Source organism: Cricetulus griseus, chromosome 2, assembly GCF_003668045.3.
Source record: "Cricetulus griseus strain 17A/GY chromosome 2, alternate assembly CriGri-PICRH-1.0, whole genome shotgun sequence".
Lineage (NCBI taxonomy): Eukaryota > Metazoa > Chordata > Mammalia > Rodentia > Cricetidae > Cricetulus > Cricetulus griseus.
This window is the reverse complement of record NC_048595.1, coordinates 263926617-263954378: the sequence shown is the minus strand read 5'-3', so window position 1 is coordinate 263954378 and position 27762 is coordinate 263926617. Positions and strand designations below refer to the sequence as shown.

At 41.2% G+C, this 27762-nt stretch overlaps 2 protein-coding genes across 3 annotated transcripts in view; both read right to left on the bottom strand.

The window, feature by feature from the left end:
* Window positions 1-4993: 4993 nt before the first annotated feature.
* Cd164 (CD164 molecule) lies at window positions 4994-18838 on the bottom strand. Of its 2 annotated transcripts, none has more exons than XM_027402212.2 (6): window positions 18585-18838; window positions 15855-15941; window positions 14608-14679; window positions 13358-13393; window positions 8910-8966; window positions 4994-7416 (listed from the first exon to the last, which is right to left on the bottom strand). In XM_027402212.2, the coding sequence occupies exons 1-6, from the start codon at window positions 18754-18756 to the stop codon at window positions 7247-7249; spliced, it is 594 nt and encodes a 197-aa protein (XP_027258013.1). In that variant the 5' UTR covers window positions 18757-18838; the 3' UTR covers window positions 4994-7246. The 2 variants fall into 2 exon arrangements, with proteins under 2 accessions (XP_027258013.1, XP_027258012.1); XM_027402211.2 differs by having other exon boundaries at window positions 5041-7416; window positions 13358-13396; window positions 18585-18836.
* Window positions 18839-24243: 5405 nt separating this feature from the next.
* Window positions 24244-27762, bottom strand: part of Ppil6 (peptidylprolyl isomerase like 6) — a 28097-nt gene continuing 24578 nt past the window's right edge. Inside the window, exon 8 of the mRNA XM_027402208.2 lies at window positions 24244-26348. Coding sequence (XP_027258009.1) covers window positions 26237-26348 — 112 coding nt within the window. The 3' untranslated portion in view covers window positions 24244-26236. The remainder of the gene's footprint in view (window positions 26349-27762) is intronic.

Here is a 27762-nt window from a genome sequence, read left to right as displayed (position 1 = left end):
CTGACCTTAGGCTTATTGAAAACTCGATGCCTACCCCAATGACACACCTTCAACAAGGCCACATTTCCCACTCCTTCCTAAACAGTCAACCTACTGGTAACCAAACATTCAAATATATGAGCCTATGAGAGCCATTCTCATTCAAACCATTATAGCTGTTTAGCAGTGGGAATTTCAAAACAGCTGTCAAATGGAATGTGAAAAATATACAATTTGTCGATGAAAGGGGTATGACCAAATTTAAAGATGCAAATAAGTTTGTTACAGAGAGAATAGCTATAATTACTCAAGAGATTAGTGCTATAAAAGAGAAATCTTGTGTTCTGCATTGGGACAACAGGAATGGGGCTCTGAAAGCAAGACACCCTCCTCCCATTTTATTAAACTGCAAATTCATTTGAAAAGAACTTGATGTGAGCATGTTGTCGTAGGAGTCCCCTGTCAGAAAGCAACCTAGGTTGAGATCATTACAGCTGTGGTAGAAAGGGGTCAGATTATATCTCGAATTTGTGCAGTATTGGCACTGTTCACATAGCAATGGTTTTAAAGACAAGTAAAATGCAAGTTATGTGGTACATGAAAGCCCACACCCATGTTCAAGGAAGCTGCTAAGGCAAGTCAATGCCTGTGAAGGTTAGGTTACCAGAAGGAGACCCAAGAAGCCATTGTGTGAAGCTGTGAAGATGAAGCTTAAGTTGCAACAGAGACCTGTTTTAGTTTCCTGTTATTGTAATAAAATACTGACCAAAAGCAACTTGGAAGAGAGGATTTGACCTCAACTTTCAGATCACAGCCCATCATCAAGAAAGGTCAAGGCATGAACCTGACATATAAGCCATGGGAGAATATTGCATGCTGGCTTGCTCACAGGTTCATGCTTACTAGCTTACACACCCAGAACCATCTGTCCAGCGAATGGTATTGCCCACAGTGGGCTGGGACCGCCTACATCAACTGACAAGACAAACTCCCACAGATATGCCTACGGGCCAGTCTGATCTGGGCAATTCTCAATTGAGACCCCCTTCTCAGGTGACTAGTTTGTGTGAAGCTGACAGTTAAAGCTATGTAGCACAAGACTCCATGATATTGGAGATACCCAGTAATTTCCTAAATTAAAACATTCCACAGTGGAATGAGCCTCCCTAAGACACAAGAAGTTCCAGCTTGATCTGTTTTATACTAGAGCATCAGTTCTCAACCTGTGTGTCATGACCCATTTGGAAGTTGAATAACCCTTTCACAGGGGTTGCATATTAGATATTCTGAGTATCATATTTATAATTAACAACAGTAGCTAAATTAGTTATGAAGTAGCAATGGAAATAATTTGAATGGTTGGGAATCACCACAACATGAGGAATTGTACTAAAGGGTCGAAGCATTAGGGAAGGTTGAGAACCACTGTCCTAGAGGGAGGCTCCCAGGAAACAGGAAATAACTCAAGCCTGAATTCCTGAAACTTACAGAATTCACACACATCACCTGACCCCCTCCCAAGCAGTAGCCTGTTGAGAAGGGAGGCTCTCCAATATGTGAACTGTCTGCACATCACTCAGGGCTCTAGGATGGCAGAAATTGTGAGTCAGTACACCATCTGGGGTGAAAAGACCATTGTTCACATCTCCCCAGAAAGTCTCACTGCACAAGATGCCAAGACATGCATCAAAGAAAGCTACAGGGATGGAGTGGAGATGGGCCAGGAGGCTTTGTGTATTGCAGTTGCCATAACTGGAGGTAGAGCTACTGGAGCCCAGATGTTATGAGACGCTCCGGATACTGATCATGGAACTGCAGTCTTTCCCTGCTGTTTGTCTTGCTTTGGTCAAGTCTATCCTTGCTATCCTCCCATTCATCCCTTTTGGAACTTCAGGGTTTACTGTGCCAGTGCGTATTAGATGTATCGTGTTTTGATTTTATAGGGTTCCTAATCAAAGACTGCCTTGAGTCTGAGAACAGACTATAAAATGGAAGTGGTCATACTGTTAAGACCATAGGACATTTGAAGTTGGGCTGAATTCATCTTACTTTTTGGGATACCCATGAGTTTTATGAGGGTCAAGGATGGGATATAATGTTTTATTGACAAGTAGTTGTGACGATTAACTTTGTTAACATGACTGGACTTCAGAATTACCTAAGAGAATGGCATTGCCCAAGAGTCTTAAGGAGGTTCCAAAGAAATTAAGGAGGGAAGATGTACTTAAAAGTATTTTGAAAAAGGAGCATGAGCCAGAAATGGTGGCTCACACCATCATTTAATCCCAGTGCTCGAGAGGCAGAAGCAGGCAGATCTGAATTTCATGACAGAACTACAAAGTAAGATCCTGTCTCAAACCTGCCACCTTCCCACCACTCCCCCAAAGGAGGAAAATCTAATGTGTTCCTGTATTCCTTCTCTGTTTTCTGATCTACTGGTAACAGTTCCTGCTGCCACGCCTACTCTACTATCCCAAGGTGCGAACCAGAACAAACTTCCAAGGTGCTTTGTCAGTTATTTGTTCATAGCAGTAAGAAAATTAATACACCTGCATTTATGTATTGCCTCAACAGCTGAGCCAAAACATAATTCTCTTTCTTTCGAGACAGGATCTCTTGTCCTCCAGGCTACTAAAGTCACTGGATAGAGGCTGGCTTGAAATGCTGATCCACTGCCTCTACCCCTGAGTGGTCAGATAAGAGAACACGTGGCTCTATTTTGAACTTTTCCCTTTCATCAAAACAAAGAATAGATTTATTAACAGAAAACCAAGAAAGTAAACAAAATGTATGAGTGGTTTTCTGTGTAAAGAGAACCCCCATAAAGGTTCTGTATATGTAGTGACTGTAGTGACTGAATACTATGGAGACCAGAACATTGCAGGTCCTGAGGCCAATTACCTATCTTGGGTCAGTTCTAATCCTCTGGAACAGCCATTTTGAGCCCACTCATGTCGAAAGATCCCATGACTAATATAATAAACCTTTTGATATATATTAACTTACCAGACCACTACCTTCCACCAACCCAAAAGCTAAGAATGTCATCAAATAGCACCTTGGGCCTATAGAAAAGCTTCTCCCATCTCACTGTAACCACCTCTCTGATGTGTCCACTGTTGAATTTTAAACGTTAGGTCATGGAACTTGGGCTAACCTAAATCTGTGTTTCCAGGCCATGGTCACTCCAAATGGCTCCAAAATAAACATTCCCTTAAGATGACAGCTGTGGCATTTGCATACATTAGGTAATGACAAAACAAGATCCAACCTTCTGTCTTTAATTCTGGGGAGCCCAGGCAGGAATCAGAACTTGCATAGTTGAAGGCAGAGATGAAAATTAGGACATGAAGGAAAGTGTCTGAAGTTCCCATGGCCGTAGAGCAGAGAGAGCTGAAGTGAAACCTAACGTGCTTCATAAGAACAATTATAAAAACATCTTGTACCTCCCAACTTACATCTGGCATCCAATAAAAATTTACAAAGCATGCATCAAAACCAGAAACCACAACCCATACATGGGTAGAAAAAAATCAACAGAAAGTGACCCATTAGCATGCTATGCAGACATTAAAAAATTACTCTAATTAGAAAAACCACAGAAAAGCTACACAAACAACCCGCTATGTAGGGAAACCACACAGAAAATGGTATTGAACTTAATTAAGGGCAACTTTAATTACTCTAGTAGAAAACACAAAGGGCTGTGAATCAACTCTAGCAACCTGTATGAAACTAGTATCTCTATCAAGGCAGAGGATATGGACCCTCACCAAAGGCTGGAAATCTCCCAAATATGAAAACCACAGAGCCAAATAGCTCAATAGATCTCCAAACACAAGAAACAAGGAAAACTGTAACACAGTCCACACCAATTTGCTCAAAACCAACAGAAAGTAGAAAACATGTACAGAACCAACCAGCTAACAGACTTGTGTTTGCTGTCCTTTACAAGTGAGAAGACAATGGACCAAAATTTAACAAGTATGTATGACCAAAAAAAAAAAAAAAAAAAAAAAAAAAAAGCAACTTTGGAGTCCATATTCAACTTTCTTAAAAAAGAAAATGATTTACTACAAATCATCTATAATAAAGACAATGGTTTTTGCATTTGTATTTTGAGAAAAAAATACAAATTAGCAGGTAAGATATACAAAAGCTGGATTTATCAACAGCTACATTAACAAAAACTCAAACATTACTGAACTTAAAAGTGCTAATACACGGCCAGGTGGTGGCAGAGGCAGGTGGATCTCTGTGAGTTCGAGACCAGCCTGGTCTACAAGAGCTAGTTCCAGGACAGCCTCCAAAGTCAGAGAAACCTTGTCTTGAAAAACAAAACAAACAAAAAAGTGCTAATACACATGCATAGGTAATGGGAAAAACACACAAAACCAGTTTCATCATCCTTATTATTTAATCTCAATGTTTTAGGACATTAAGCCTGCTATAAAGTTTTTATGTAATTACCAAATGATAAGGCTAACATGGAACTGAAGGCCTCATTTCTAAGGCAAATCACTAAATCTATTTTATATCAGACTTTCAGGGAGTAGTGAAGAACCTTAGTGTAATGCCAATTGATCAACTATAGAAGCTTCTACACCAGTTCCAACAGAACCAGAGTTCCTAGGGCAGCATGCAACTCGACACTCTAAACAGAAGCCAAGTTTCATTTCACATGCACTCTTCAGGGCAGGATGTGGCTAGCAAGATGGCTCAGTCCCTGGAACCACAAAGGTGAAACTGACTCCACAAGTCATCCTCTCTGACCCCCCCCCCAAAAAAAAACTCTCTCATTCACTCTTGGTTAAGGTGAGTCTGGGGTGTGTCCCCTCCCTCCTCTGCCCAGCTACCATTTCTAAGGTTCTGTTCTCTACTAATTCATAACCCTTAGCTTACACAGAACAACAGAAACAGTAACAACCCAGCTTCAAATGGACAAGTAAGGCAAATACAACAGTGTTGAATTTTATAACCATAATGTGACAATTTTGATCAATAAAGAGACTAATTCAATAAACATGTATTTATTTTAAATCAGTTTGGTACACAAACAGATTAGTTTTGTAGTTTTTATTGAACTCAAATAGAAATTTCTAAGTACAGCAGTGTCTGCTTGTGCAGCAAGTACAGGAAAGGTAAAATAAGGTATTTGATAGAACTAGATCTTCAGGACAAATCAGATGAAAACTCTGAAAAGGTTTCTATATACCTTCTGGATTAAAAGGAAAACCCAAAAATCATTAATGGTTCAAAATACTACCTTGCTAAACGAAGATGGGAAGAGTGAGGGCAGCTGTGAATTCTGTAGCAGAGCTTATGGAGAGACTTGCAAAATGTCACTAACTTCCTACCATGTTAGAGCAATGCTCAAAACCACAGGAGCTTCAAATTAATTTACATTCTCACAGAACTTGCTACATGTGCTGACATTTATATGGGGCAAAGACATCACATAGAGGAAAATGACAATTATACCAATTTTACCACCTTGTAAGGAATGGAAATTCTGTGTATTTTCAAAAGAACTTTAGCACTTACTTAAAACTAACAGCCACAGCACTGTAATAAATTTTGTGAGGTACCTAGAATATTATAATGGAAACAAAACTATGAGGTAAACCTATCTTTCCCAAAAACCCTTTGAAGCCAGAGATTTTAAACAAGTAAGGCACTTGAAACATTAGGCGTACGCACAAATGTGCAAGTAAAACAAACTTGAGCTGGACCAGCAAGTGACAAAGAAACAGAAACTTCATTTTAAGAGTACAGGGAGTTTCACTTTATGAAATGAACCAAACGCCGTCTGTCATTTCCTACTATAAAACATTGGAAACCAGGTGCTAAACTCTGCTACTCTAAAGAAACTAACACAAAACCTTAAATGACACAGGAAACCAAAAGCCCATTTCCAATTAGAGCCTCTTGGACTAGTCCATGTGTGAGAGACAAGGAAGCAGGAACTCTAAAACTAAACAAATTATGCTTTCCCTAAAGCTAAAGAAATAAAAGTATGCATGATTACAGCACTTCAGTGGGAACTGAAACCAAGGAGGAAGAAAAGGATTAAAGACCAAAAAATAAAAGAGAGAGAACAGCCTATCAGCCAGGGCATCATCATTAGAAACCTACTGCAATCTCCCCCCAAACCTCAGGGTTTTAAGTTACACCGGTCACATCTGTTAGAAAACAAAGTGATTGTCTCATTTTAACAACTAGAAAATGATTCTACAACTACTTCCTTCCTGCCTCATGAAAAGTTACTTTTCAGGGAAACCTCGTAGGAATCCTTAAGGTACAGTAATATTTGGATACTCTGTGTACAGAGGGAAAGATAATCAAATCAATTTTATGTCTATTCAACAGCCCTATGAAAAATGTTAGATGGTTTGATACAGGAAGCCTTTCAGCTTAGAATTATTCTTTAACTTCTATTTCTCAGCTCTGGAGAAATCAATGTTTAAATTAAATATTAACAGTATGTTATCTACAAGCAGGTTCACTGCTGCTCACATCAACAATTACATTCTCAGACCAAGCTTGACCTTCCACAACATGAACATATTTTTGTCCTGCCACCATCTCAGTCTGTCTTAAGGCACTGTTCTGTTTTCTTAACACGGTGCTTTATGAGTATGAACAAAACCTGTTACACGGTAATGGTTTGCAACTTCCCTTTCTCTAAATCTGGAATGTGATTCCCTGAACGGCATCTTATTTCTAATGTATAAACTATTACTCATCAAGCACAACACTCTAAAGGTAGCTTAGTACTAAGTGAATTTAGTCTACTTTTGAAGTCAAGCCCTCAGTCTACCTGACTGGTGCCCATTTGGCACTCTTCTCAATTCTGGCCACTAAGTCATACCTGGAATTAGGAGGAAAAGAACACAACCTTTAGGTTTTTAAATGGCCACATTTAAACTGCCAGTCAGAGGTTGCCTGCACAGGATACCACTTTCCACAACTTACAGAAAGTTACATTTGGCATGTCAAAGAAAAAAACAATCTCACAGCAGCAGCCACTTTAAACAAAAGACAGCCACATGGATTCATGCAGAATATTTTTTAAATATTCCTGTTGAGCAAAATGGTTTAACTGACTTTCCTTCAAGGACGATGCTCCACAATATCCTGTATGCATCCTTTGGAAATGTAAAGGTCCTGGAACAGTGACTTCCATGTGGGACATCATGAAAGATAATATTTTGGTTTCAGTGAATTACACATTAACTGCCAGTCCGCATTCATTTAACGGGTCTGTTTACAGAGTGTGGTAGTTTCGTTCTTTAGATTTGCAGAATTTATAGAGAAAGAAAATTACAGCCTGCACGCCCAAGACAAGGACAATTCCTCCAATGAAGCTGGCTGCGTCGAAAGTCGACTTCCGCTCAGGTTGTGAGGTTGGGGTCAGGGTGGTATTGGTTGTACCTGCTATGATAACAAACAAAGAATCCTTAGTAAGTGTCATGGTATTTATAGTTTTCAGACCCACTCGGGCATTAAGAAGGTCTTTCCACATCAAGGCTTTATAACTAGAATTTATCCTCATTTAAGGAAAAATCCCATTTTTTTTCCTCTGTCCAGGATAGCATATTGGCAATATTGCTAGAAGTTTTCAAATATGAAAACAGGTAAGAGTTTTCTGGCATATAAACTGTACCCTTACAATTTATTAAGTGCTTCTAAAACATGCAATAATTTTGTTAATCTATTTTGGTTAACTGCTAAAATAAGTATTTGTTAAAACTTTCGGGTTTTACTAGCTAGATGATGAATATAAAAATTCAGTTGCTATTTTTCAAGTAACTAATAGGCTGAGCAGTGGTGATGCACACCTTTAATCCCAGCACTTGGGAGGCAGAGGCAGGTGAATTTCAAGGCCAGCCTGGTCTATAGAGCTAGTTCCAGGACAGTTAGGACTGTTACAGAGAGAAACCATCTCAAAAAACAAAACAAAAAAAGCAATCAAACAAATAAAAATATAAGTAACAATCTATAATTACAACAAAGAAAATAGCACATATTTGGAAATATAATAGTACTCTGCTAGTTAATTTGCATTATGAGAAAGCATTACAAAGCCATAAGGAAAACAAATTTGAAAACTAGAATTTCTACAAACAAAATACTCATTAAGAATCTATAAGTTCTGTCAATTCTGTATTATGAAAAAGTATTAGCAAGTCAGAAGAAATCTATAATTATTAAGGAAATAAAATGCTTCAAGAGGAACAAAAAGGCTATGACTATGTAACATCATCAAAATAAAGGGTACTTCACTGTCAAATGAGATCCTAATGTATTCTTGGGGAGAGCATCAACTGCAGGCTCTGGTAAGCTAACCAACTTTAACATTAGCCAAGAGTGGAGCTCGGCTAGCACAGAATTAAGTTCTCAGCACTAAAACCTTCAAAAGAAAAAGAACTCACTCCTAGTGTTCTCCACCCTTTTATTTTTGTAATGTGTGAAAACAGAGTGGCCTCACTGCAATGGCAAAGCTGCACAAGTAGGAAGCCACAGCAGTCACAAGGTCGGAAAGAGCCCTCGGATCCAAGCAAGTCTAAGAAAGGGATACCACTGAAGAAGAATAGAAGTACAAACCTTGGCTCTTCAGATTTGTCTAACTAAAAACAATAATCTTACCTTCGCCAAAACCATGATGGCATCACACCTTCTAAGTAACTGGTAGCCCCAAATCTGATTTCACATGTAAGGCTTATAGAAAGGTTTTAGAGAAAACACTCATTAAATCTAAAGGGCCAGGCCAAACATGACCACCTCAAGACTAGAAAAGGACCCTTGGCAGATCGTTAGGAGCTAACCACTGCCCTGGCTCTCGAAGTCAGGGCTGAGTCAGCCCATAGGTATCCAAGACTACACTGCACCTTGGTGACAGACTCTGATAATTTATAAAACCCAATTACCTGATGTGACAACTGAGGAAGTAGGTGTAGGAGACGAAGGCCGAATTGTGGGTTTAGCTGGAATGAAAACAAAATGTATTTAGAAACCTTAAATTTCTAACTTCCCAATTATCCAATGTGTAGTTTTAAAAAACAATGCTTTTAATTTTTTGGAGAACAGAGCCAAATTTAGTTAATGACCCAATACAAGCATTACATATAATCTGACAACCAGTATAAACTTATTTTTATGATAAAATCTATGTATATATGCAAGAAACAGACACATCTAGACAAAGACTGCACAGAGACTAAGAAGGACAGGTATATTTAGGGAGGGGAGCTACAGGTTCATTCTTTATGAACACTCTTGCTCCTATGACAAATTGTGTATATAACTGAAATACACAATTGAGTACATTGTATGTACAATGTTTTGCTTATCTTTAAAGGGGCAGAGTTGGGTATTACACTTTGCAATGCAAAAGCACTCAAGGTCAAGTAGGTGAGCAAGCATGGCTGGGTTCCAATAAAACCTCATTCATTAACACTAGCACCCAGGCTAGAGCAGCCCTATTTGGATGACACAGTCTACCTGCCAATCTGTAAGAGGCTAAAGTACCATCTAAACATAAAATGACCTCTGAAAATGAAGCTCTTGACCATAGGAACTATGAACAGTGCACACCACCGAGTGTAGTCTCAAAGAATACTTGTACCAGTGTACTATACAGTAAGATACTGTCTCAAAAGAAACCCAAATTAACAAAATTTTAAAAATTACAGTATAAACCGTGTCTGTATATATATGGATGGGTGCACAGATGACATGGCACAAGTGTAGAAGTCAACCTATAAGGGTTGGTTTTCTCCTTCTGCCATGTGGGTCTCAGAAATTAAACTCAGGTCACCAGGCCTGGGGGCAAGTGCCTTTATCTCATAAGCCATATTGTCAGTTCCCAAGTTCTACTATAAAGTTCTGTGCTTCAACAATAATTATACACCACCATTGGGCTTTAAAACAAATGTCACTAGGGTAAAGGTATACACATCAGGACTCCGAAAAAGACATTGTTAGCACCCCAAAGTTAACAGAATCCTAAGAAGCTAAGGTATTCTCATTCTCATAGAAGAATGGTAAAACTTCTATTAAGATTGATATGAGGCTAATAAGATAGCCAGCTACACTTTGCTATGCAAACCTGCTGACCAGACTTCACTCCCCTGAACCTAGGTAAGGGAGGAAGGAGAAAACTGATTCCAAAGTTGTCCTCTGATATCTACTCCATTTGGCCCACTCCATCCCTCTTTTCCCCAGCATTAAGCTTCCTAGTTATCCCCTAATTGGTTATCCAATACTAATTGGCCAATCCTGAAATCAGATACATATAAACAACACTAAATGAACCCAGCAAGATGCATGCATGCATACACATACACACATACACACATACACACATACACACATACACACACACACACACACACACACACACACACACACACACACACATGAGGGGGGGCAGAGAGGGAGGGAGACATTTGAGGGAGCTAAGGGGGCATGGGAGGGCTGAAGGGAGAAGAGAGAAGGGGGAAATAATTGCATTTTAATTAAAAAAATAAAACTGGGAAACACACAAACACACCCCTGAACCCTATGGACAATTTGCCTCCCTCTTTTATCTCACTTATCGTAAAGGGAAGTAACAGACACAACTCCTACATTAGGAGGCATGATTATTCTAGACTTACTTCCTTTTGTAGTTTTAAGTATACCTCTTACCATTTTTTGTACACTATGAAGATGTGTCTCTACGCACCTTCTGATTGGTTTAACAAAGAGCAGAACTACCAATAGCTAAGCAGGAGAGGATAGGTAACACTTTAAGGAAAAGACAGAAACTCTGGGAAGAAGAGAGGCGGGATTTGCCAGCCAGACATGGAAATGGGATGCATCACACTAAGCAGAGATAACAAGCCATGTGGCAGAATGTGTATTAATATAAACGGGTTAATTTAACTTATAAGAGCTAGTTTGGACAAGCCTAAGCTAAGGCCAAGCATTCATAATAATAAGTCACTGTGTCATTATTTGGGAGCTGGTGGTCCAAAGAAGTCTCACAACATATACCTCCTGTGTAACCAAACAACAGTCAGGATATGACAAAATGAACTTTACAAAGTAAATATGTATTAACTTCTTTTCAATCTTAAGATATTAATTTTAGGGCTGGAGAGATGGCTCAGAGGTTAAGAGCACTACTGACTATTCTTCCAGAGGTCCTGAGTTTAATTCCCAGCAACCACATGGTGGCTCACAACCACTTTAAATGAGATCTGGTGACTTTTGCTGGCATGTAGGCAGAAGAATATACAAAATAAATAAAATCTTAAAAAAAAATATTAGTTTTAGCTGGGTAGTAATGGCACATGCCTTTAGTTCCAGCACTCAGGAGGAAGAGGCAGGTGGATCTCTGTGAGTTTGATGCCAGCCTGGTCTACAAATTAAGTTCCAGGAGAGCCAAAGCTACATAAACCCTGTCTCAAAAAAAAAAAAGGGGGGGGGAAGAAAAGAAAATAGTTTTGTTTGATATTATGGTTAAAAACATTCTCATTATCCACTTTTTTTTTTTGGATTCTCGAGACAGGATTTCTCTGTATTGCTTTGGAGTCTATCCTGGAACTAGCTCTTGTAGAACAGGCTGGCCTCGAACTCACAGAGCTCCGCCTACCTTTGCCTCCCAAGTGCTGGGATCAAAAGCATGCGGCATCAACACCCAGCTCACTATCCACTCTTAAAGAATAGTAAAAATTAATTTTTTTGTTAATAGGTAAAACATTTTAACAACTTTATGTCTGAAAATAGTATGCTGACAATATTTTCAAAATGAGGCATTACTTTAGTGACTATACCTCCTGACCTGTATGTCCTTTTCATTAAACAAAACCCCTAAATTATAAAAAACTACTGGTAACCAGCAAGGACACCACCACACCCAGAGTAACATCACTTCTAGTAACAACCTAAAACTCCACTAAATGCTTAATCCCTTTGTCTTCCAATTAATGCATCATTAACATTTCCCACTTCCTCTTACATAATTTGGTCACTATTTGCATTGAGAAAAGGCTACTCAATTAACTGCACTGGAAAGAAATGCACTAGCCATGGAAAGAGGTAAGGTTCCAGTGAATTGATAAATATCCTAAGGCAAGCCTAGCATTCTTCCACTTTTCAGAACCACAAATGGATAAATAGGACTCATGGCTCATGAACGCAGTGTAAAGTGCGCAAGTAGAAAATACATTAAGAATATCGAAGAAGATTAAACCAAGGCCACAACAATTTGGGAAATTTCTTCTGTCTGTCCATATCCCAGGTTCACCATTTTCTCAGTCAATGGTCTCTAACAAGTACAGAAGCTGTGCACTAACAGTTCATTAAGATAAACCTGGTAGCATCTGCAGGTTCCTGTGGCATCAACATTTCTACTGTAGCTGATTCTACTTTGGTCTTTTACTCTGCATAGGCCATAGTAATACATTTATTAAAATACAAGTCTGCTCCTATGAGGACATACATGTTTACATACCATCTAAATCTCAGAAGCAAGACATATGGAAGAGTTTCTCAGTTTTGCTTTTGATCTGTCAAGTTCACTAAGCTTATTGTCTCCCAGTATAAAATACTAAACATCTCCTCCACATGTGTGAACCACCCTGCTTCATCTGGCATGTTTCTCCTTATTTCTCAGTGTCATGTCATTATCTCCCACAGGTTGTCCTACCTTCATCTACTTCAACACACACCTACCTACAAATTCCCAATATACAACGCTGACTTTATTCATCCATCTTTCTGACAGCAACAAAACTATAGGCTACTTTCTGTCCATACTCTGCCATCATCTGGCCTAGTACTTGTCCTGGAATAGACACTGTTCCTTAAAGTTCTCATTTTATCAACTAATTGTCCAATCGAAGGTATAATGAGTGAAATATACCACCAGCTTATAGTAAGAGGGGGGAAAAAAAACAAACACAAACACATCTAATTAGTATCCTTTCCCCCCCCCCATAAAAAGTAGTTAAGTTATACACATAGAAAAGACTTGAGGAAATTAATTTCTGAAAACATTCTGGCATACTGCCCAATGATGGGAATTGTAATTTCTCATGTGCTTCTGTGTTTTCTAAGATTTATAAAACACTCACAGAAGGGAGTCCAAGGGTCAATGTACCAACAAAGTAAACCTATTGAGACTCACTAAAAACAGAGTTATATATATAGTCCAGAGTTATATGCATCATCACAAAGGATACACGTTTACACCACTGTTATGGTCCATGACTAAATAAGTCGTCCCTAATCTTTAAAACTACATCAGTATCTCTTAGCTAGTAAGCTATCAAGAGGGCTTAACAATCCTCAAAGAACAAGGAAGAAGAAAAAAATCATCTTGTATTACCTGTAGAGTTGGTTGGCACTGGAGTGACAGTAGGCACTACTGAAAAAGAGAGACACATTTAAGTTGTCTAAAGCTTATAGCAAGAGTTTCCCAATCTGGGAATACTACTTATAGTTTAACAAGACCCCTGGAAGAGACAGTTACTCACACCCAACACTAGTTTCCCCTTCTTTAGAAATGAAACCATCAATTTTCAGTGGCATCTCACTTCCACCAAAGACATTTCTTAGCTTTTCTCACAGTTAATTAGCCACACACAGCTTTTAACAAATGTCTATGTGGATACAGGCCTTATGTTTTCTCTTTTCCTTCTTATGGGCAGGAAAAAAAAAAAATCAATGTGAAGGCTGGAACATTAGACAGTAAGGTTTAAACTATTTTTAAGAAAGGCTGAATCTCTTGCTTGTATGATTTAGCCAGTATTATCCATTCTAACCTAATATTGACTCTGATGACATCCTATGGAAGGCCTCACCATCCAGTGGGAGCAGAAAGGATATGTGATAGATAGGGTTTTAGTTGGGGGGTAGGTGGTAGGGGAGGATGGGAGGGAGAAGGGAACTGGGATTGTCATGCACAACAATCTTGTTTCTAATTCAAATAAAAAATGTTAACCTAATATTAGTCAAACCTGTTAAGTTTACAGTGGGATGGAGTAAGCCCTATCAAAATTAAACAGCCAAGAGTAGTCATCAATGGTTACTTTCTACAAAAATGTTTTATTCAATAATCTATATGCCAAATTGGAATTTGATTTCCCCCATTAACTTATAGTAACAGCAGAAAAACAACCATTAGCTATCTGGGCATGGTGGCTTATTCCTGTAATTCCAGTACTTGGGAAGCAGAGGCAGGAGAAACTGGAGTTTGAATTGATGCTCAAGCTCAGAATGAGCAATATGAAGATAGAAGGAGAAAGGGCTGAGGGTAGAGAGAAAGACCAGCTGTTTCAACTAGGATTTTTTTCAGGGTAAAGAGTAAAAGCCAAAGAATAATCCAATTCCTCAAATACAGAAGATGAGTACAGAAATTTATTTACTTATAACACTTGAAGGGAGGAGCTAAATATTAGTGTAGGAAATGAAAGACTTATAGCTGAATCATGAAACCAAGATTTAAACTAGATTAGTATCCTTCTAATCAACAGGAACAGGCTAATGATGTCTAAACATTAGCATGGTCAGAGTGTGACAGTGACCTTACTACCCACCCATGTGGTCACATTACTAGCTGCTGAAGTGAAAACTTACCAGAACAGGAGTTAGTCCTGTTCACCACAGTACAGTTGCTCAAGGAATCACTTGAACAATACGTCTGATTAGCTATGAAAGAGAGAGACAGAGTAATTATGAACTTACATTATACCTCTGGCTTTGCTACTAAGCTCTAGGACACTACTACTACAAAACAAAACAAAACCAAGCCAAATGTGGTTGGTACTCCTGTGACTGACCCCAGGTCTCAGGAAGAAGGCTCTCAAGGTTTGGAGCAATAAAAACTGCTAATCCTTCCCCATTGTCTCAGAGACAAATCTAAAAGGCACTTGAGTATACTGAACAGATAACCAGCAAGAGACCAGGGACTGATAAGGAGATGTGGTCATGTTCTTTCAACATAGTGAGGAGAGGGTCCTGTTCCTTCTGCAGACCCTCTAGTTGTACACAACTTCTAAACAGTTTCCCTGGATAGGCAGACTTGGAGTCTTAAAACAGGATGTAATCCCCAAACCTCAACAATTCCTATGTATTGATCACAGGGGGAGGGGGAGAGGATCCACCTTATAAATTTACAGCTTAACTATAAAGTTAAGTACCAAATTTCACTTTACAGCTTAACATATCTGCACTACACACAGTTAGCTCCCAATAGTTTAGAGTGCTCTTCATTTCACATGCTACTTATAGAACTAACACTCACTGGATAAAGGAGCTTAACACATAACTCCATTTATACTGAAAAAACAAAACTACGGCTTCTGTATCTCCAGGGATGCGAAAAAAATCCTAACAAATAAAAAAGAGAAAGTTCTTTAACAGATTGTTTTGCTGATATGGAAAGCTCCAAGCACCTTACCTTAAGAAAACAGAGTAATCCACATTGTAATATTATAATTCTAATAAAAATATTACATTTCAACAGGCTTCCATCTAGCTCACAGCTTTCCAATGTTTGCTAAGTTAACGAGCTTTAACTTCATAAAAGCACGAGTACCAACTCTCCCTTCTTATGACTCTTCCATATTGAAGCAGTCAACAATGTTCCACGAGGTCTCTACAGTTCACCTCCCAAGACAAATCACTCCACTTCCAAAGTAAAATGACACAACCTTAATTCTAGCACACTTTAATCCCTCTGAAGATCTAAAATCTCTCCTTTAGCAACTAGTACTTTTATGGAAGTATTGGAAAATAAACACTGCACACCATCTTAAATATTCTACAGGATTTTCAAATATTCAAGAATATACAGTAGGGCATGTAACTCCAAAGTTTCTTACCTTCTTTGCATTCAATCCAAAAGCAGGTAGTATTATTAATGGTGACATCCACACAGGAAACACAGCTGTTGCGGTTCTCACAGGTTTCTGGGGGGATATTATGAAGTCAATGAACTGATATTTCATTTAGTTTGTTCCACATCTTTTTTGGACAGTAAGCGTTAGATTTAGTTTTAGTAACTAATAATTCCATGAAATGAAATGTTTATAAGCTGATTTATTAAGAAATTTCAACAATAGGCCAGCAAGATGGTACAGGGAATAAATGTTGATGACCTGAGTTCAATGCCTTAAACCCACAAAATGGAAGGAGAAAACTGACTCTTCAATGCTGTCTTCTGACCTCCACTTGTGTGCTGTGGCAAGCGTGTGTGTTCACGCACATGCACACACAAATATAAAAAAAATATTTAAAATTATTTAAGCCTGGCATACTGTTGCATGCCTTTAATCCCAGCACCCAGGAGGAAAATGGGCAGATCTCTGTGAGTTCGAGGCAAGCTTGGTCTACAGAGAATTCTGTGACAGCCATGGTGACATAGTGAGACCCTGTCTCAAAAGCAAAACAGATTAAAAATTCCAATCATCAACTATGAAACGGTAAGTAAACTTTTGGAAAACAGGCTAGTGGTCAAACTGAGTACTGGGAAGTGATTATCAGCCAAGACTAAAAGATACCCAGACATTCAGGAATTCTCAAGACAAAACATCAAGAGAAACACTATTATAACACCAACACAGAGAAATTGCTGCCTCCAAATGCCAGAGAAAAATAAGTTTTAAGTAATAAAGAGTACATTTTTGAAAATCTAATGCTGATGGTGCCATTCTGAAATCAAGTTAATTTCCCAGAGTCAGTGTTCATCAGTGATTCACAGTTATCTTAAGGGGCCACATTCTCGTGCGTGTGCGTGTGTGTGTGTGTGTGTGTGTGTGAGAGAGAGAGAGAGAGAGAGAGAGAGAGAGAGAGAGAGAGACAGAGAGAGAGACAGAGAGAGACAGAGAGACAGAGAGAGACAGAGAGACATCATCCATCCATGTATAGAGATGTATAATTTAACAAGTCAGCAAGGTATGAGTCAACACTCTAAACCCCATGGTTCTCAACCCCTGGGAGAGGGGTGCAACCTAAGACCATCTGCATGTCAGATTCATAACAGTAGCAAAAATACAGTTATGAAGTAGCAACGAAAATAATTTTAATGGTTAGAGCACAACACAAAGAGTTAAAGGGCCGAAGCATTAGGGAAGGTTGAGAACCACTGCTCTAAACCAAACAGTTCAGAAACAAGAACTCAGATGGCCAAATATAATTCTGAGTCTGGACAAAGAAGTGGACTTATAGAATAGGGTTAACTTTATTTCTTCTCCAGAAACTAGATGCCCGCAGCAGTCTCCTTTGCTTTCATCATGTCTGAACAAAAGATGCGCAGAATCACTGCATCCTAACAGTTACATTTACTGGAAGCAGGGGCAAGTCTGGTGGATTCGGACAATCACAAAGTACCCTTGTCTTAAGACCTGCTATCCACAATCTTGTCTGCCCGATGATGGGTGTAGCATGGGGAATGCTATTTCCCACACTGCAGCTCATCCCATAATTTCCAGAAAATACAAGTTAAGTCCTCCTCGGGTATTTCAATTACACAAAGGCAATTAACTTGGTATTTCCAGGCTCCTCTTAAAAACAAAATGTAAAACCCACACATTACAATCCTGGGAAGAAATTGTCAAGTAAGTGGAAGACAAAATAATTTTGCTTTATCTCTTTAACTGTGATAGAAATTCCCAGACTTGTTTTGAAATTTACTTTGCTCATTTAAAAATATTTGAACTTTACCCTAGCATCTTTCTGACTCTAACAATAAATCGGATATTACATGCACAGTTTTATTCATATTACATCTCCTTAAATGCTAAAAGGGACTAGAACAATATTAGCACCAGAAAAAGGCCAATGTCGAGTCATTACGCTTCAGCAATCCTTCAGTTGAGTATCGCAGTTACTTCTTACCTAAATTAAGTACATAATAATCAACTTAAACACCTCGTGCCTTTTCACCTCATTACTTCAAATTTATCTTCTCTGTCTCATTTGCGTTGTCACGGCCTGTGCCAATCTGTATCAGCCCTAACAAGCCCTAGAGTTTAACAAAAGGCACGTCCCTCGGTCGGAAATTTGAGAAGTGGACAGGCTGAATTTCGTCCTAACTCCACAACTCTCAAAACACAGGGCCCCAGGAGAGCAGTTTATCTTGCTCTTTCAGATCCCCCTGGGTTTCACCTCCCTTACACACTCCCGTCTCGGATACAGCGCTCTGCTAATGTGAAGTTACGGGAGGCTGAATTTCTTAGAGCCAAGCGGGGGGAGGGGGGACGACGGCGACAACCAATTCGTCTCTTAAGTTTCTCGCCGACCCCGGTCCCTACTTTCAACTTCCGGAGAAGCCTCGAGGGGAGGGCAGCCCCGGGAGCCAAAGTTTGCGCTCCTTGCCGACTTCGGGGCGCGTCGCTTCGCCCGGCGACTCCTAACTGCCACCGCGGAAGCGAGCCACGTCGCCGTCCCGAGCAGCGCGCCTGGAGATGGCGTCTCCGCGGGCAGTGCCGGGCGAGCGGGATGAGCCCCGCGGCCTAGTTCGCCCGTAGCCTTCGCACCCCGCCCGTCCCGTCGGGCCAAGCGGCCATGTTGCGCGGGTCCCCCCCGGGTCCTCGCGTGTGGCGGGCGCCCACCTGGCAGCGTGGTGGGCGTGAGCGTCGTCGGGGTGGGCTGGCTGGTTACGGTCGAGGGCTCGGTCACGTTGGGAGTTGGGGTTACGGTGCTGTTCTGCTGCTGCACTGTCGCCACGCAGAGCGCGGCCAGGCAGGTGGCGGCCCAGAGCAGTCTGCGGGAGACACCCGACATCGCGTCCTCAGCCCAGGCGTCCGGGAGAAAGCTGCAGCGAACCCAGCTCGGTCCAGCCCAGCGTCCCCTGCGGCGCCGCCCCCGACAAGCCCGCCCCGCGGGAGCGCGCGGCCGTCACGTGAGCAGCCCGGAGGGCGGGGCGGACGAGACCACCAGGAAGCCCGCAGGGGGGAGCGGCGGCCGGAGGAGACCGCCTCCCTCTTGCTTCGGGCGGACAGCAGTCCGGGCGCCGCAAGCGGTCTTCCTCGTCCCGACAGGACCGTGAACGACACGGTGGGTCTTTTCGCACATCTGCAGGAGAGAAGTTCACCCGCCATGGCGAAAATGGGACAGCCCACGTGACGTAGAGGGGCGGGCCCCTGCGGGTCCGGGAGGCGGGCTGAGGTCCACGTGACCTGTTCGCTAACGCGCTCCTGGGCCTGGGTTTAGCCCGACCGTCCGCAGAGCTTCTGTTGTGCTGTGGCGCTCGCTTAGGGCTCTGTAGGAGCCGCCTTTTCTTCCTGGAAGTCTGACGTGTTTTTAAGTGATATCGTTCGGGACTGGGGGTGAATGGGTAATGACGAGACCACGTGATCAATAAGTTTCTGCCGGGCCGCCTGTTCCGTGCAGGCCGCTGTGGGGGGGACCGAAAGTGATCTTCTGTCCCCGACTCCCCCACCCCCGCGTTACTACAGTCCCCGGAGCTCTTGCCCAACCTGCTCCTTCCGAGTCACTGAGAGAGCTGCAGAGTAGCTCTCGATGCGTCCCAACTCCATCGTAGTAGAAAGACGGTCAGGGATGAAAAGTCCTCGTGTCCTCTCTTACTCCTCTCCGCATCCCCCCACACACCACAGGTGAGGAAATCTGAGTCTTGGGAAAGTGACCTGACCCTGATAGCAGGATTGCCTGGTGCCAGAACTGGCACTTTCAGTGCCTGTTGGCGCGGTTCAGGCCCTCCGTAGTCGTGAGCGCCATCTGATGGTGGGTCTCACAAAATGCTCAATGCTTGACCTGCTTATGTTGTGTTTAAAAAAATCAGACTTACATAGAGCTAGGGATGTAGCTTAATTGTAGAACAGTTGCTCCTCATGCATGTCTTCCTGGGTTCAATTGCCCCAACACCGTATGTAATGCTGTCTCAACTGTTCAGCATTTGCCATGTTTTAAATTATGTTGTAATTTAAATGTCATTTTCATTATGCATAATTTAACGAGTAACACGAATATTAACTATCCCAGAAGCATTTTTACAACTTTAGCCTAAGATTGAAAGCCTTTATTTCCTCCTGGAATCCAATCAGTGTGGTCCCTTTGCGGATATATGCAGTGTAAAACAAACAAACTGATGGGTTGTGATTGATCAAACCAATGACCTGAAGCATTAAAGTGCAGTCAATTATGAGGTGTCATCATCAGAGCTTCCCAGAAGCAGCTGCTGTTCTCTCAAGCACCACATGACACCCAGGCTAAAAGAAGACACTGCTCAACTTCTAACCATGGGATATTTAAGAATAGAGGTTATGTTTCATCTCGTCTTCCTGTTCCCAAATCGATGATCTTATTTGTACCCTAGGATGAACACACACTGCTGTGGGGACCATTGATTAACAGCTTGTCATTTCAATGTTCAACTCCAGTACTCTGATTTCTTTTAGTCTTTATAAGGGGATAGTTTCAAGACTAGGAAACAGTTGACTTGGTTTATTTTAATGACATCTATCAAACTAGATCAAGGAACTGACTTTTAGTTCCAAAGCTATTTTCATCATTTTAGAAACATTTATTTTCAGTTCAAAAAGGAGCAGATTCTGTTTATTGTCTTATTTCTCAACTTTGGCACTATTGTGATCGAATGCTAGATGACTCCTCCAACCTGTCCTGCCATTATAGGCTGTGTAATGACAACAGAAACCATAGTTTTGTTTTTTCAGTATAAATGGAGTTATGTGTTAAGCTCCTTTATCCAGTAAGTATTAGTTCTATAAGTAGCATGTGAGATGAAGAGCACTCTAAACTATTGGGAGCTAACTGTGTGTAGTGCAGATATGTTAAGCTGTAAAGTGAAATTTGGTACTTAACTTTATAGTTAAGCTGTAAATCTATAAGGTGGATCCTCTCCCCCTCCCCCTGTGATCAATACATAGGAATTGTTGAGGTTTGGGGATTACATCCTGTTTTAAGACTCCAAGTCTGCCTATCCAGGGAAACTGTTTAGAAGTTGTGTACAACTAGAGGGTCTGCAGAAGGAACAGGACCCTCTCCTCACTATGTTGAAAGAACATGACCACATCTCCTTATCAATCCCTGGTCTCTTGCTGGTTATCTGTTCAGTATACTCAAGTGCCTTTTAGATTTGTCTCTGAGACAATGGGGAAGGATTAGCAGTTTTTATTGCTCCAAACCTTGAGAGCCTTCTTCCTGAGACCTGGGGTCAGTCACAGGAGTACCAACCACATTTGGCTTGGTTTTGTTTTGTTTTGTAGTAGTAGTGTCCTAGAGCTTAGTAGCAAAGCCAGAGGTATAATGTAAATTCATAATTACTCTGTCTCTCTTTCATAGCTAATCAGACGTATTGTTCAAGTGATTCCTTGAGCAACTGTACTGTGGTGGACAGGACTAACTCCTGTTCTGGTAAGTTTTCACTTCAGCAGCTAGTAATGTGACCACATGGGTGGGTGGTAAGGTCACTATCACACTCTGACCATGCTAATGTTTAGACATCATTAGCCTGTTCTTGTTGATTAGAAGGATACTAGTTTAAATCTTGGTTTCATGATTCAGCTATAAGTCTTTCATTTCCTACACTAATTTTTAGCTCCTCCCTTCAAGTGTTATAAGTAAGTTAGGCCCTGGATTTAGGGTTAGGGAGGTTATGAGCCACCCAATATGAGCGCTAGAAACTGAGCTCAGGTCCTCTGGAAAAGCAGGAAGTGTTCTTAACCAATCATCTTTCAGAGTTTTAACCTGTGTTTGATAGTATGTATGGCTAGGACTGATAACATCCCAGAGACATTTTTTATTTGGAGGATCTCCTCCACTTTGTAGATGTTTCACTGATACTAGCACGAGGTCTTTGATTCAAGAGGGAGCACTGTGCTTGAGTTCTCAACTTCGTTGCACATTGGAACATTAAAAAATGCTGTCTAGGGACTGGCTTAATGGGTTTGAAAGACCTCAACATCCAGATTTTCAGAAGTTCCCCAGTGTTCCTAGCCTACAATTGCTAGAAACCTCCCACCTTACTCTTGCTTTTGAGAGTGGTCCATGAACAGATAAGATATATGAGACTTAGAATTTTGTTCAGAATGTAAAGAATTGAGACTTAGCTTACTCTCTGAATCAGAACTTGATCTTCACAAGATCTCAGAAGTTACGTACACATGTATGAGTTCAAAAAGGCTGCAGTTGGGCTGGAAAGATGGCTCAGAGGTTAAGAGCGTCAACTGCGCTTCCAGAGGTCCTGAGTTCGATTCCCAGTAACCACATGGTGGCTCACAACCATCTGCTATGAGATCTGGTGCCCTCTGCTGGTGTGCAGATATACACAGAAGCAGGATGTTGTATACATAATAAATAAATAAATACTTAAAAAAAAAAAGGCTGCAGTATACTACAACATTCCCAGAACTCATCTGTCCTGAATTGCCACAGTTGAATAGTAACGCACCTACAAAACAATAGTAGGACATGTTTTGACTTTTCAAATGTACGCTTGTGATACAAACAACCCCAAACTGGGAGTGCAAGAGCCACAGAACCCAGACAGCTTCTCCTGGTGGCAGTACCTGTGGTGTATGGCTTCTTTCCTTAACTCTGGGTTTGTTAGAGCTCTTTGCATCACCTCTCAATGTAAGAAATGGAAAACTTTTTCTTGACTTGTGCCTTAGGGATAGTCCATGTGTTGAGGTAACATCCTGGGAAGCTTTCTGATGTTCTGCATGAGCTCTGGTGTCCCCGTGTACAGAGGCATGCACAATGCTTGCTCTGGTCTATCCTGGAGAACACAGCAAGACTGCATCCTGTTACATGCTAAAGCAAGAGAAGCTGTGTTCAGCACAGTCACAAAGCCCTAATGACCAGCTTTGTGATTTATGCTGTACTTCACTTGCAGTTCACTTTATTACCTGTATTTGTTTGATGTAGGAAGTCTGATGGGGACTTAAGATTTGCCTGTGTAAACAGTGGTGATTCCATTCTGGGAATGCAGGGAATAGCAGTATGGTCTCTAAGGGGGGAGTACCTGTTGGCATGGAAGAGGGACCTTTCAATTAGCTTGTTGGGTGACTGAGAAGTTCATATGGTGTTGTGTGGCAACACAAGTATGACAAGGTCTTAATGCCTCTTGAAATGAATATGCACTGTCATTAAACTGGCTTTGTGGGAAGATATTACTGAGTTTTTATTGGGTATCTGGTATGCCAGGCATCGTTAGAAATCTCTTCACTTCTCATCCCTCAAAACACAGAAATAGATGTAGTCCTATTTTACTAATGAAAGTGAAGCTCCCAAATAAAGCAGTGTGCTGCTGTTGGATTTGTAAGCTTACTCAGAGAATCATGGAAATCTTAGGACCAGAAGGTAGACAGTGGATTTATTTCTATTATTGATTCAAGTGAGGTATTTGACTATTGTCATCATTATAAGAAAGGTGAGTTTAGAGTGAACAAGTTTAACGTAAAATACTCATAAAATGCAAAAATTCAAGAATCTGGACTCTCGATGTTGATGGACCATTCATTACTAAGAATTGTAATCAGTAACTGTTTATAGTTGGGGAAAATGCCATTTTTATTTTTATTATTTCATAGATTTTAAATTTTATTATTTTCAGACAAGGTCTCAGGTAATCTAGGATAGTCTCAAACTACTATGTAGTAAAGGATAGTCTTGAACTTCTGATCCTCTTGCCTCTATCTCCAGAATGGAAGAATCAATGTATATACTTTGAAATGGTGGTCCTAAGAACCACTACACATACAGATTTGAAATTAAAGTTTCTGTAGCCCAGAAGTAGAGCAGAAGTGAACAAAGGGATCAGGAACTTGCCATTTCTGAAGAATGGTAGAATTCTACCTTTATGTTACTGCTAAAGGAAATAGGACCCTCTTTCTTTCTCTCTCCTCTCTCCTCTTTCCTCTCTCTCTCTCCCTCCCTCTCTCTCTCTCTCTCTCTGACAGATTTTCATGTGTCTCCAGCTAGTTTGAACTTGCTGAGTAACCTAGGCTGGATTTGAAAGCTATACACCCATGCTGGCTGATCTGCTGCCTCCACCTCCCTAGTGCTGGAATTGCAGGTGTTGACCACTATGCCCTGTACTGGATTAGCTTCTTGTACCAAGTGAATATCCCAGTCCTTTCACAATATCAGATAAAATGTGTAAGGCCATTGATAGTTTTCCCGATCCCCCATGCTGGTCATGTGTTTTAACCAGGATTCTTGGAAAACACAGGAGCTTCAATGTGGTTGTCTCAAAGGTTGGTAAGTCTTGGTAGCAAGTCCTGTTCCCTTTTGTGATAACACCAGTGGCTCAGATCCCAGAGAAAGGGTCTGGGGGCTTCACAGAAAAGCCAGGGCCTAGTTATTCAGATATGGTACCTCTAATCCCAGTACTTAGAAGGCTGAGGAAGCATGATTGTGAGTTCAAGGCCAGCTTGGGCTACATCGTGAGGTTCTGTTTTAGGATTTCAAAATAAATAAAGAGTAGCTTGAGTTCTCAGATGAAGGAGCTCAATCTAATGTGGCTGTTGATAAGTCTTGGAGAACATTTACAGGGTACACATTCAGAGATCATATCCTGCCGGTTATACACAGTAGTTTATTGAATATCAAATAGAGCATCCATCTATTTGGCACTTACAGCATACCAAGCCTCTTTTTAGGTTCTTTATATAATTATTACTTACTGAACTTGGACAACAAAATTGAGGATAACAACATCTGTTTTTTACATTAGAAAACAAGGGCCCAGAGAAGTTCTTGCCTAAGTTGGTACAGGTAGGAAAGAGCAGAGCCTGTTTTCCAACTTGGGTAGTCTGACTCTAGAGTACAAGTTATTAACACTGTGCCATCTCTGGGTCAGTTGACAATGTGGAATGGACAGTTTTCTTTCTCCTCATCTACATTCGAGCTTTGTATTGGTGTATGTATGACACAGCAATGAGACAGGATGGGTAAGGATAAGGGGTGGAATGAGGGTGATCTTTATAGTGTCACATGATGAAATGGTGTCACACACTTGCAGCAATATTAGCTGCATATTTTGATAGTGTACTATAGTTACATAGGATGGAAGCACTGTGGAAACTGGGTGAAGGGTACACAAGATTTCTCTGTACTGTTTTTGCAACTTCCTGTGAATCTGCAATGGTCTCAAAATAAATAATAAGCCTATATTTGGCAAGCCCCTCAACAATTGACAGCCTGTCTCTTTCAGAATTGGTTTAAGGGGAGATTGTCCTTGGAAGACAAGCCACCTTTGGTGCAGGGTTAGAAAAGTGAGAGAGGCACAAGGTAGAGGTAGTAGTAGTTGAGCAGTCACCAGTAAGTGTCAGTGCTATGGTGACAACACAAGGGGTGCTGAAGTCAGCCAATTCTGTCATCTTGCAGTTCCCAAATGACTGATGCTCAGCTGTCCAGGTAAGAAAGAACTAAATGAAGTCTTCTGTCTCCATCTTGAGATTCTCTCTCTTAGAGACTGTGACTCAGGAGGTCAAGGACAGCGCCTGCTGGTCTATATTTAAAAAGCCTTCCCTATAAGTGATGTAGCCTTAGGGACCTTCAGATGGAGTAGCTGATAAAACAGAGCTCTGGCAATGTCACTGGGGTTAACCACCACAAGGGTCAACCCAAGCTCTTGATTTTCATCTGGTTGGAATGGCTCCAAGAAATGGATTATATTTATAACATCCAAATCCATGTGTCCTTCCTGCATGTTACTGTTGCATAAGCAATGCAACTTCACACTGAATTTCTTATTGTGTGATTTACCAAGTTTATCATGATGGGAATGTAGTTACAAACAGCATAAATAATTTACAAATGCTTTAGACTAAAAACTCACTAGGTACATTGGTAGGTTAATAATAGGGCCACACGTTAAAAAAAAAAAAAAGGAATAGAACCCGAGGTCTATTTGCCTTATGTAGTAAAAATTCCAGAAAGAGGTGAGTCTGACAGCTAAGCAATTCGCTTGGTTCCCAGCCTATCTGTATTCAAGTCATGAAGAGGGGTGGGAACAAGGTCACTGGCATTCCAGTGACCCACTAGCCACAGAGCTCTCAAATGGCCTTTCCAGTTGTAAAGGAGCCTGGGAAATTGAGTATTTTAATAGTCTCTGAGGTGGAGGCAGGAGAGGAAAAAGGGGAATGCCTGTCAGATGAACCAACCTATTGTGTCTGATGGCCTTTGAATCAAATGTTACCAAGCACCATTTAATTAAATATAAACAGCTGATCAAATGCATAGTAATAAACCATTACAGAACATCTGGTTGCTGTGAGAATCAAGCATAAAGAATTCCACTGTCTGTAATGCTGCAAAGAAGCATGGGTCTTTCGTTCTCTGTTGGAACTAATTCTAGTTGTCTAAGAACTTCAGTTCCTTCAATTAGTTGCCTGCATAGGAGGGAATGAAAATGTGGTCAGTCTTGGATTTCCACACTTAGCTTACATTTACAAGTGAAGTCTTACTCAACTACAGCGAAGGCTATTACACATGAACTGCAACTGGAAATATCTGAAATGGCTTCAGGTGTGTCCACTTTGCTGCCTGTATGCCCAGCTCCACTATTTGAGCAATGGTCACTCCTGCCTTGAAGAGGCTCACTGCTGCAGCTTTAAGCCAGCACAGCTTCACTTGTGCTGGCATCTATCCACTCTGCTGGCAATCTTCTCTTCACTACAGTCAGGAGGGAACCATCAGAAATACAAACCTGATGTCACCTCCCTGTTCTAAACCCTTCCTCACTATCTTCTGATGAAGACTAGAACTCCTCCTGTGGCCCATAAAGCCTGCCTGTTCTGCCTCCCACTGCCCTCAGGGGTGTCTTGCTCTGCTCCACACAGATTGGCCGCCAGTACTTTTAAGATCTGGTACTGCTTTCCTGCCATGACTGTCCCCTTTCCCTTTGCCATCTCCTGGCCTACCAGCTCCTATCTCTGTCTTTAGTTTCTTGGGAAAGGTTTCCAGAGCTTTGTACTTAAGTTCCCCCTCACCATTAGAGGTGTTTACAGGGGTGGAATATTTTTATTTATATGTAATACTTTTGTGTGTGCCAGAAAGAGATGGAGGGAGGGAGGGAGGGAGGAGGGAGGAGGGAGGGAGGGAGTGAGGGAGGGAGGGAGGGAGGGTCCATGTGAGCACAGGTGTACAAAGGTGTGCATGTATGCAGGTGAAAAGACAACTTTCTCCTCTCCTTCCACCATGGGTTCTGGGGTATCAGACTTGTGTGGCAAGGGTTTTTACCCACCAAGCAACCTACTGGCCACAAGGTCTTTTATACTCATATATTCATTCATTCATTCATTCATTCATTCATTCATTCCTATTTGTTAACTTCTGGCTCTCCCTTGAGGGCAGAGGCATACTTTTGCTCAAAGCCTGGCACATGCTGGGCACCCAACCACCACCCACTAGGTACATGAATAAGCACTCAAGCCCATGCTGGTCTGGGCCTCTGCAGACACTGGCCATGAGCTAGCATATCAGAGGAGTGATGCTAGACTTTTGATGTTTCAGCTAGAAGTTAACAGCATGAAAATTGGGAAGATGGATCACTTGGTGAAATGTCTGCACACAAACATGACGAACTAGGTTAGAAACCCTGGCATCCGGCTGGTGATGGAGAGAGACAGGCAGATCCCGGTGGTTCTTTGACCACCCAGCCTAACAGATGCGCTCCAAGTTCAATGAGTATGGTGTCTCAAAAAGTAAGGTGCATATATCACACTTAGGTCTTTTTCAGAAGGTTATGCTGAGGTGCTGGAGATGATCCCCACACCATGCACACAAGGCAAGCACTCTACCAGC

Coding starts and splice junctions, on each gene's coding strand:
- Cd164 (XM_027402211.2), bottom strand. CDS start 18,756: ATGTCGGGTGTCTCCCGCAGACTGCTCTGGGCCGCCACCTGCCTGGCC. Junction 8,967..13,357: donor AGTGCCAACCAACTCTACAG/GTAATACAAGAT, acceptor TTTTCATTCCAG/CTAAACCCACAATTCGGCCT. Junction 7,417..8,909: donor TTCCTCAGTTGTCACATCAG/GTAATTGGGTTT, acceptor TTGTTATCATAG/CAGGTACAACCAATACCACC.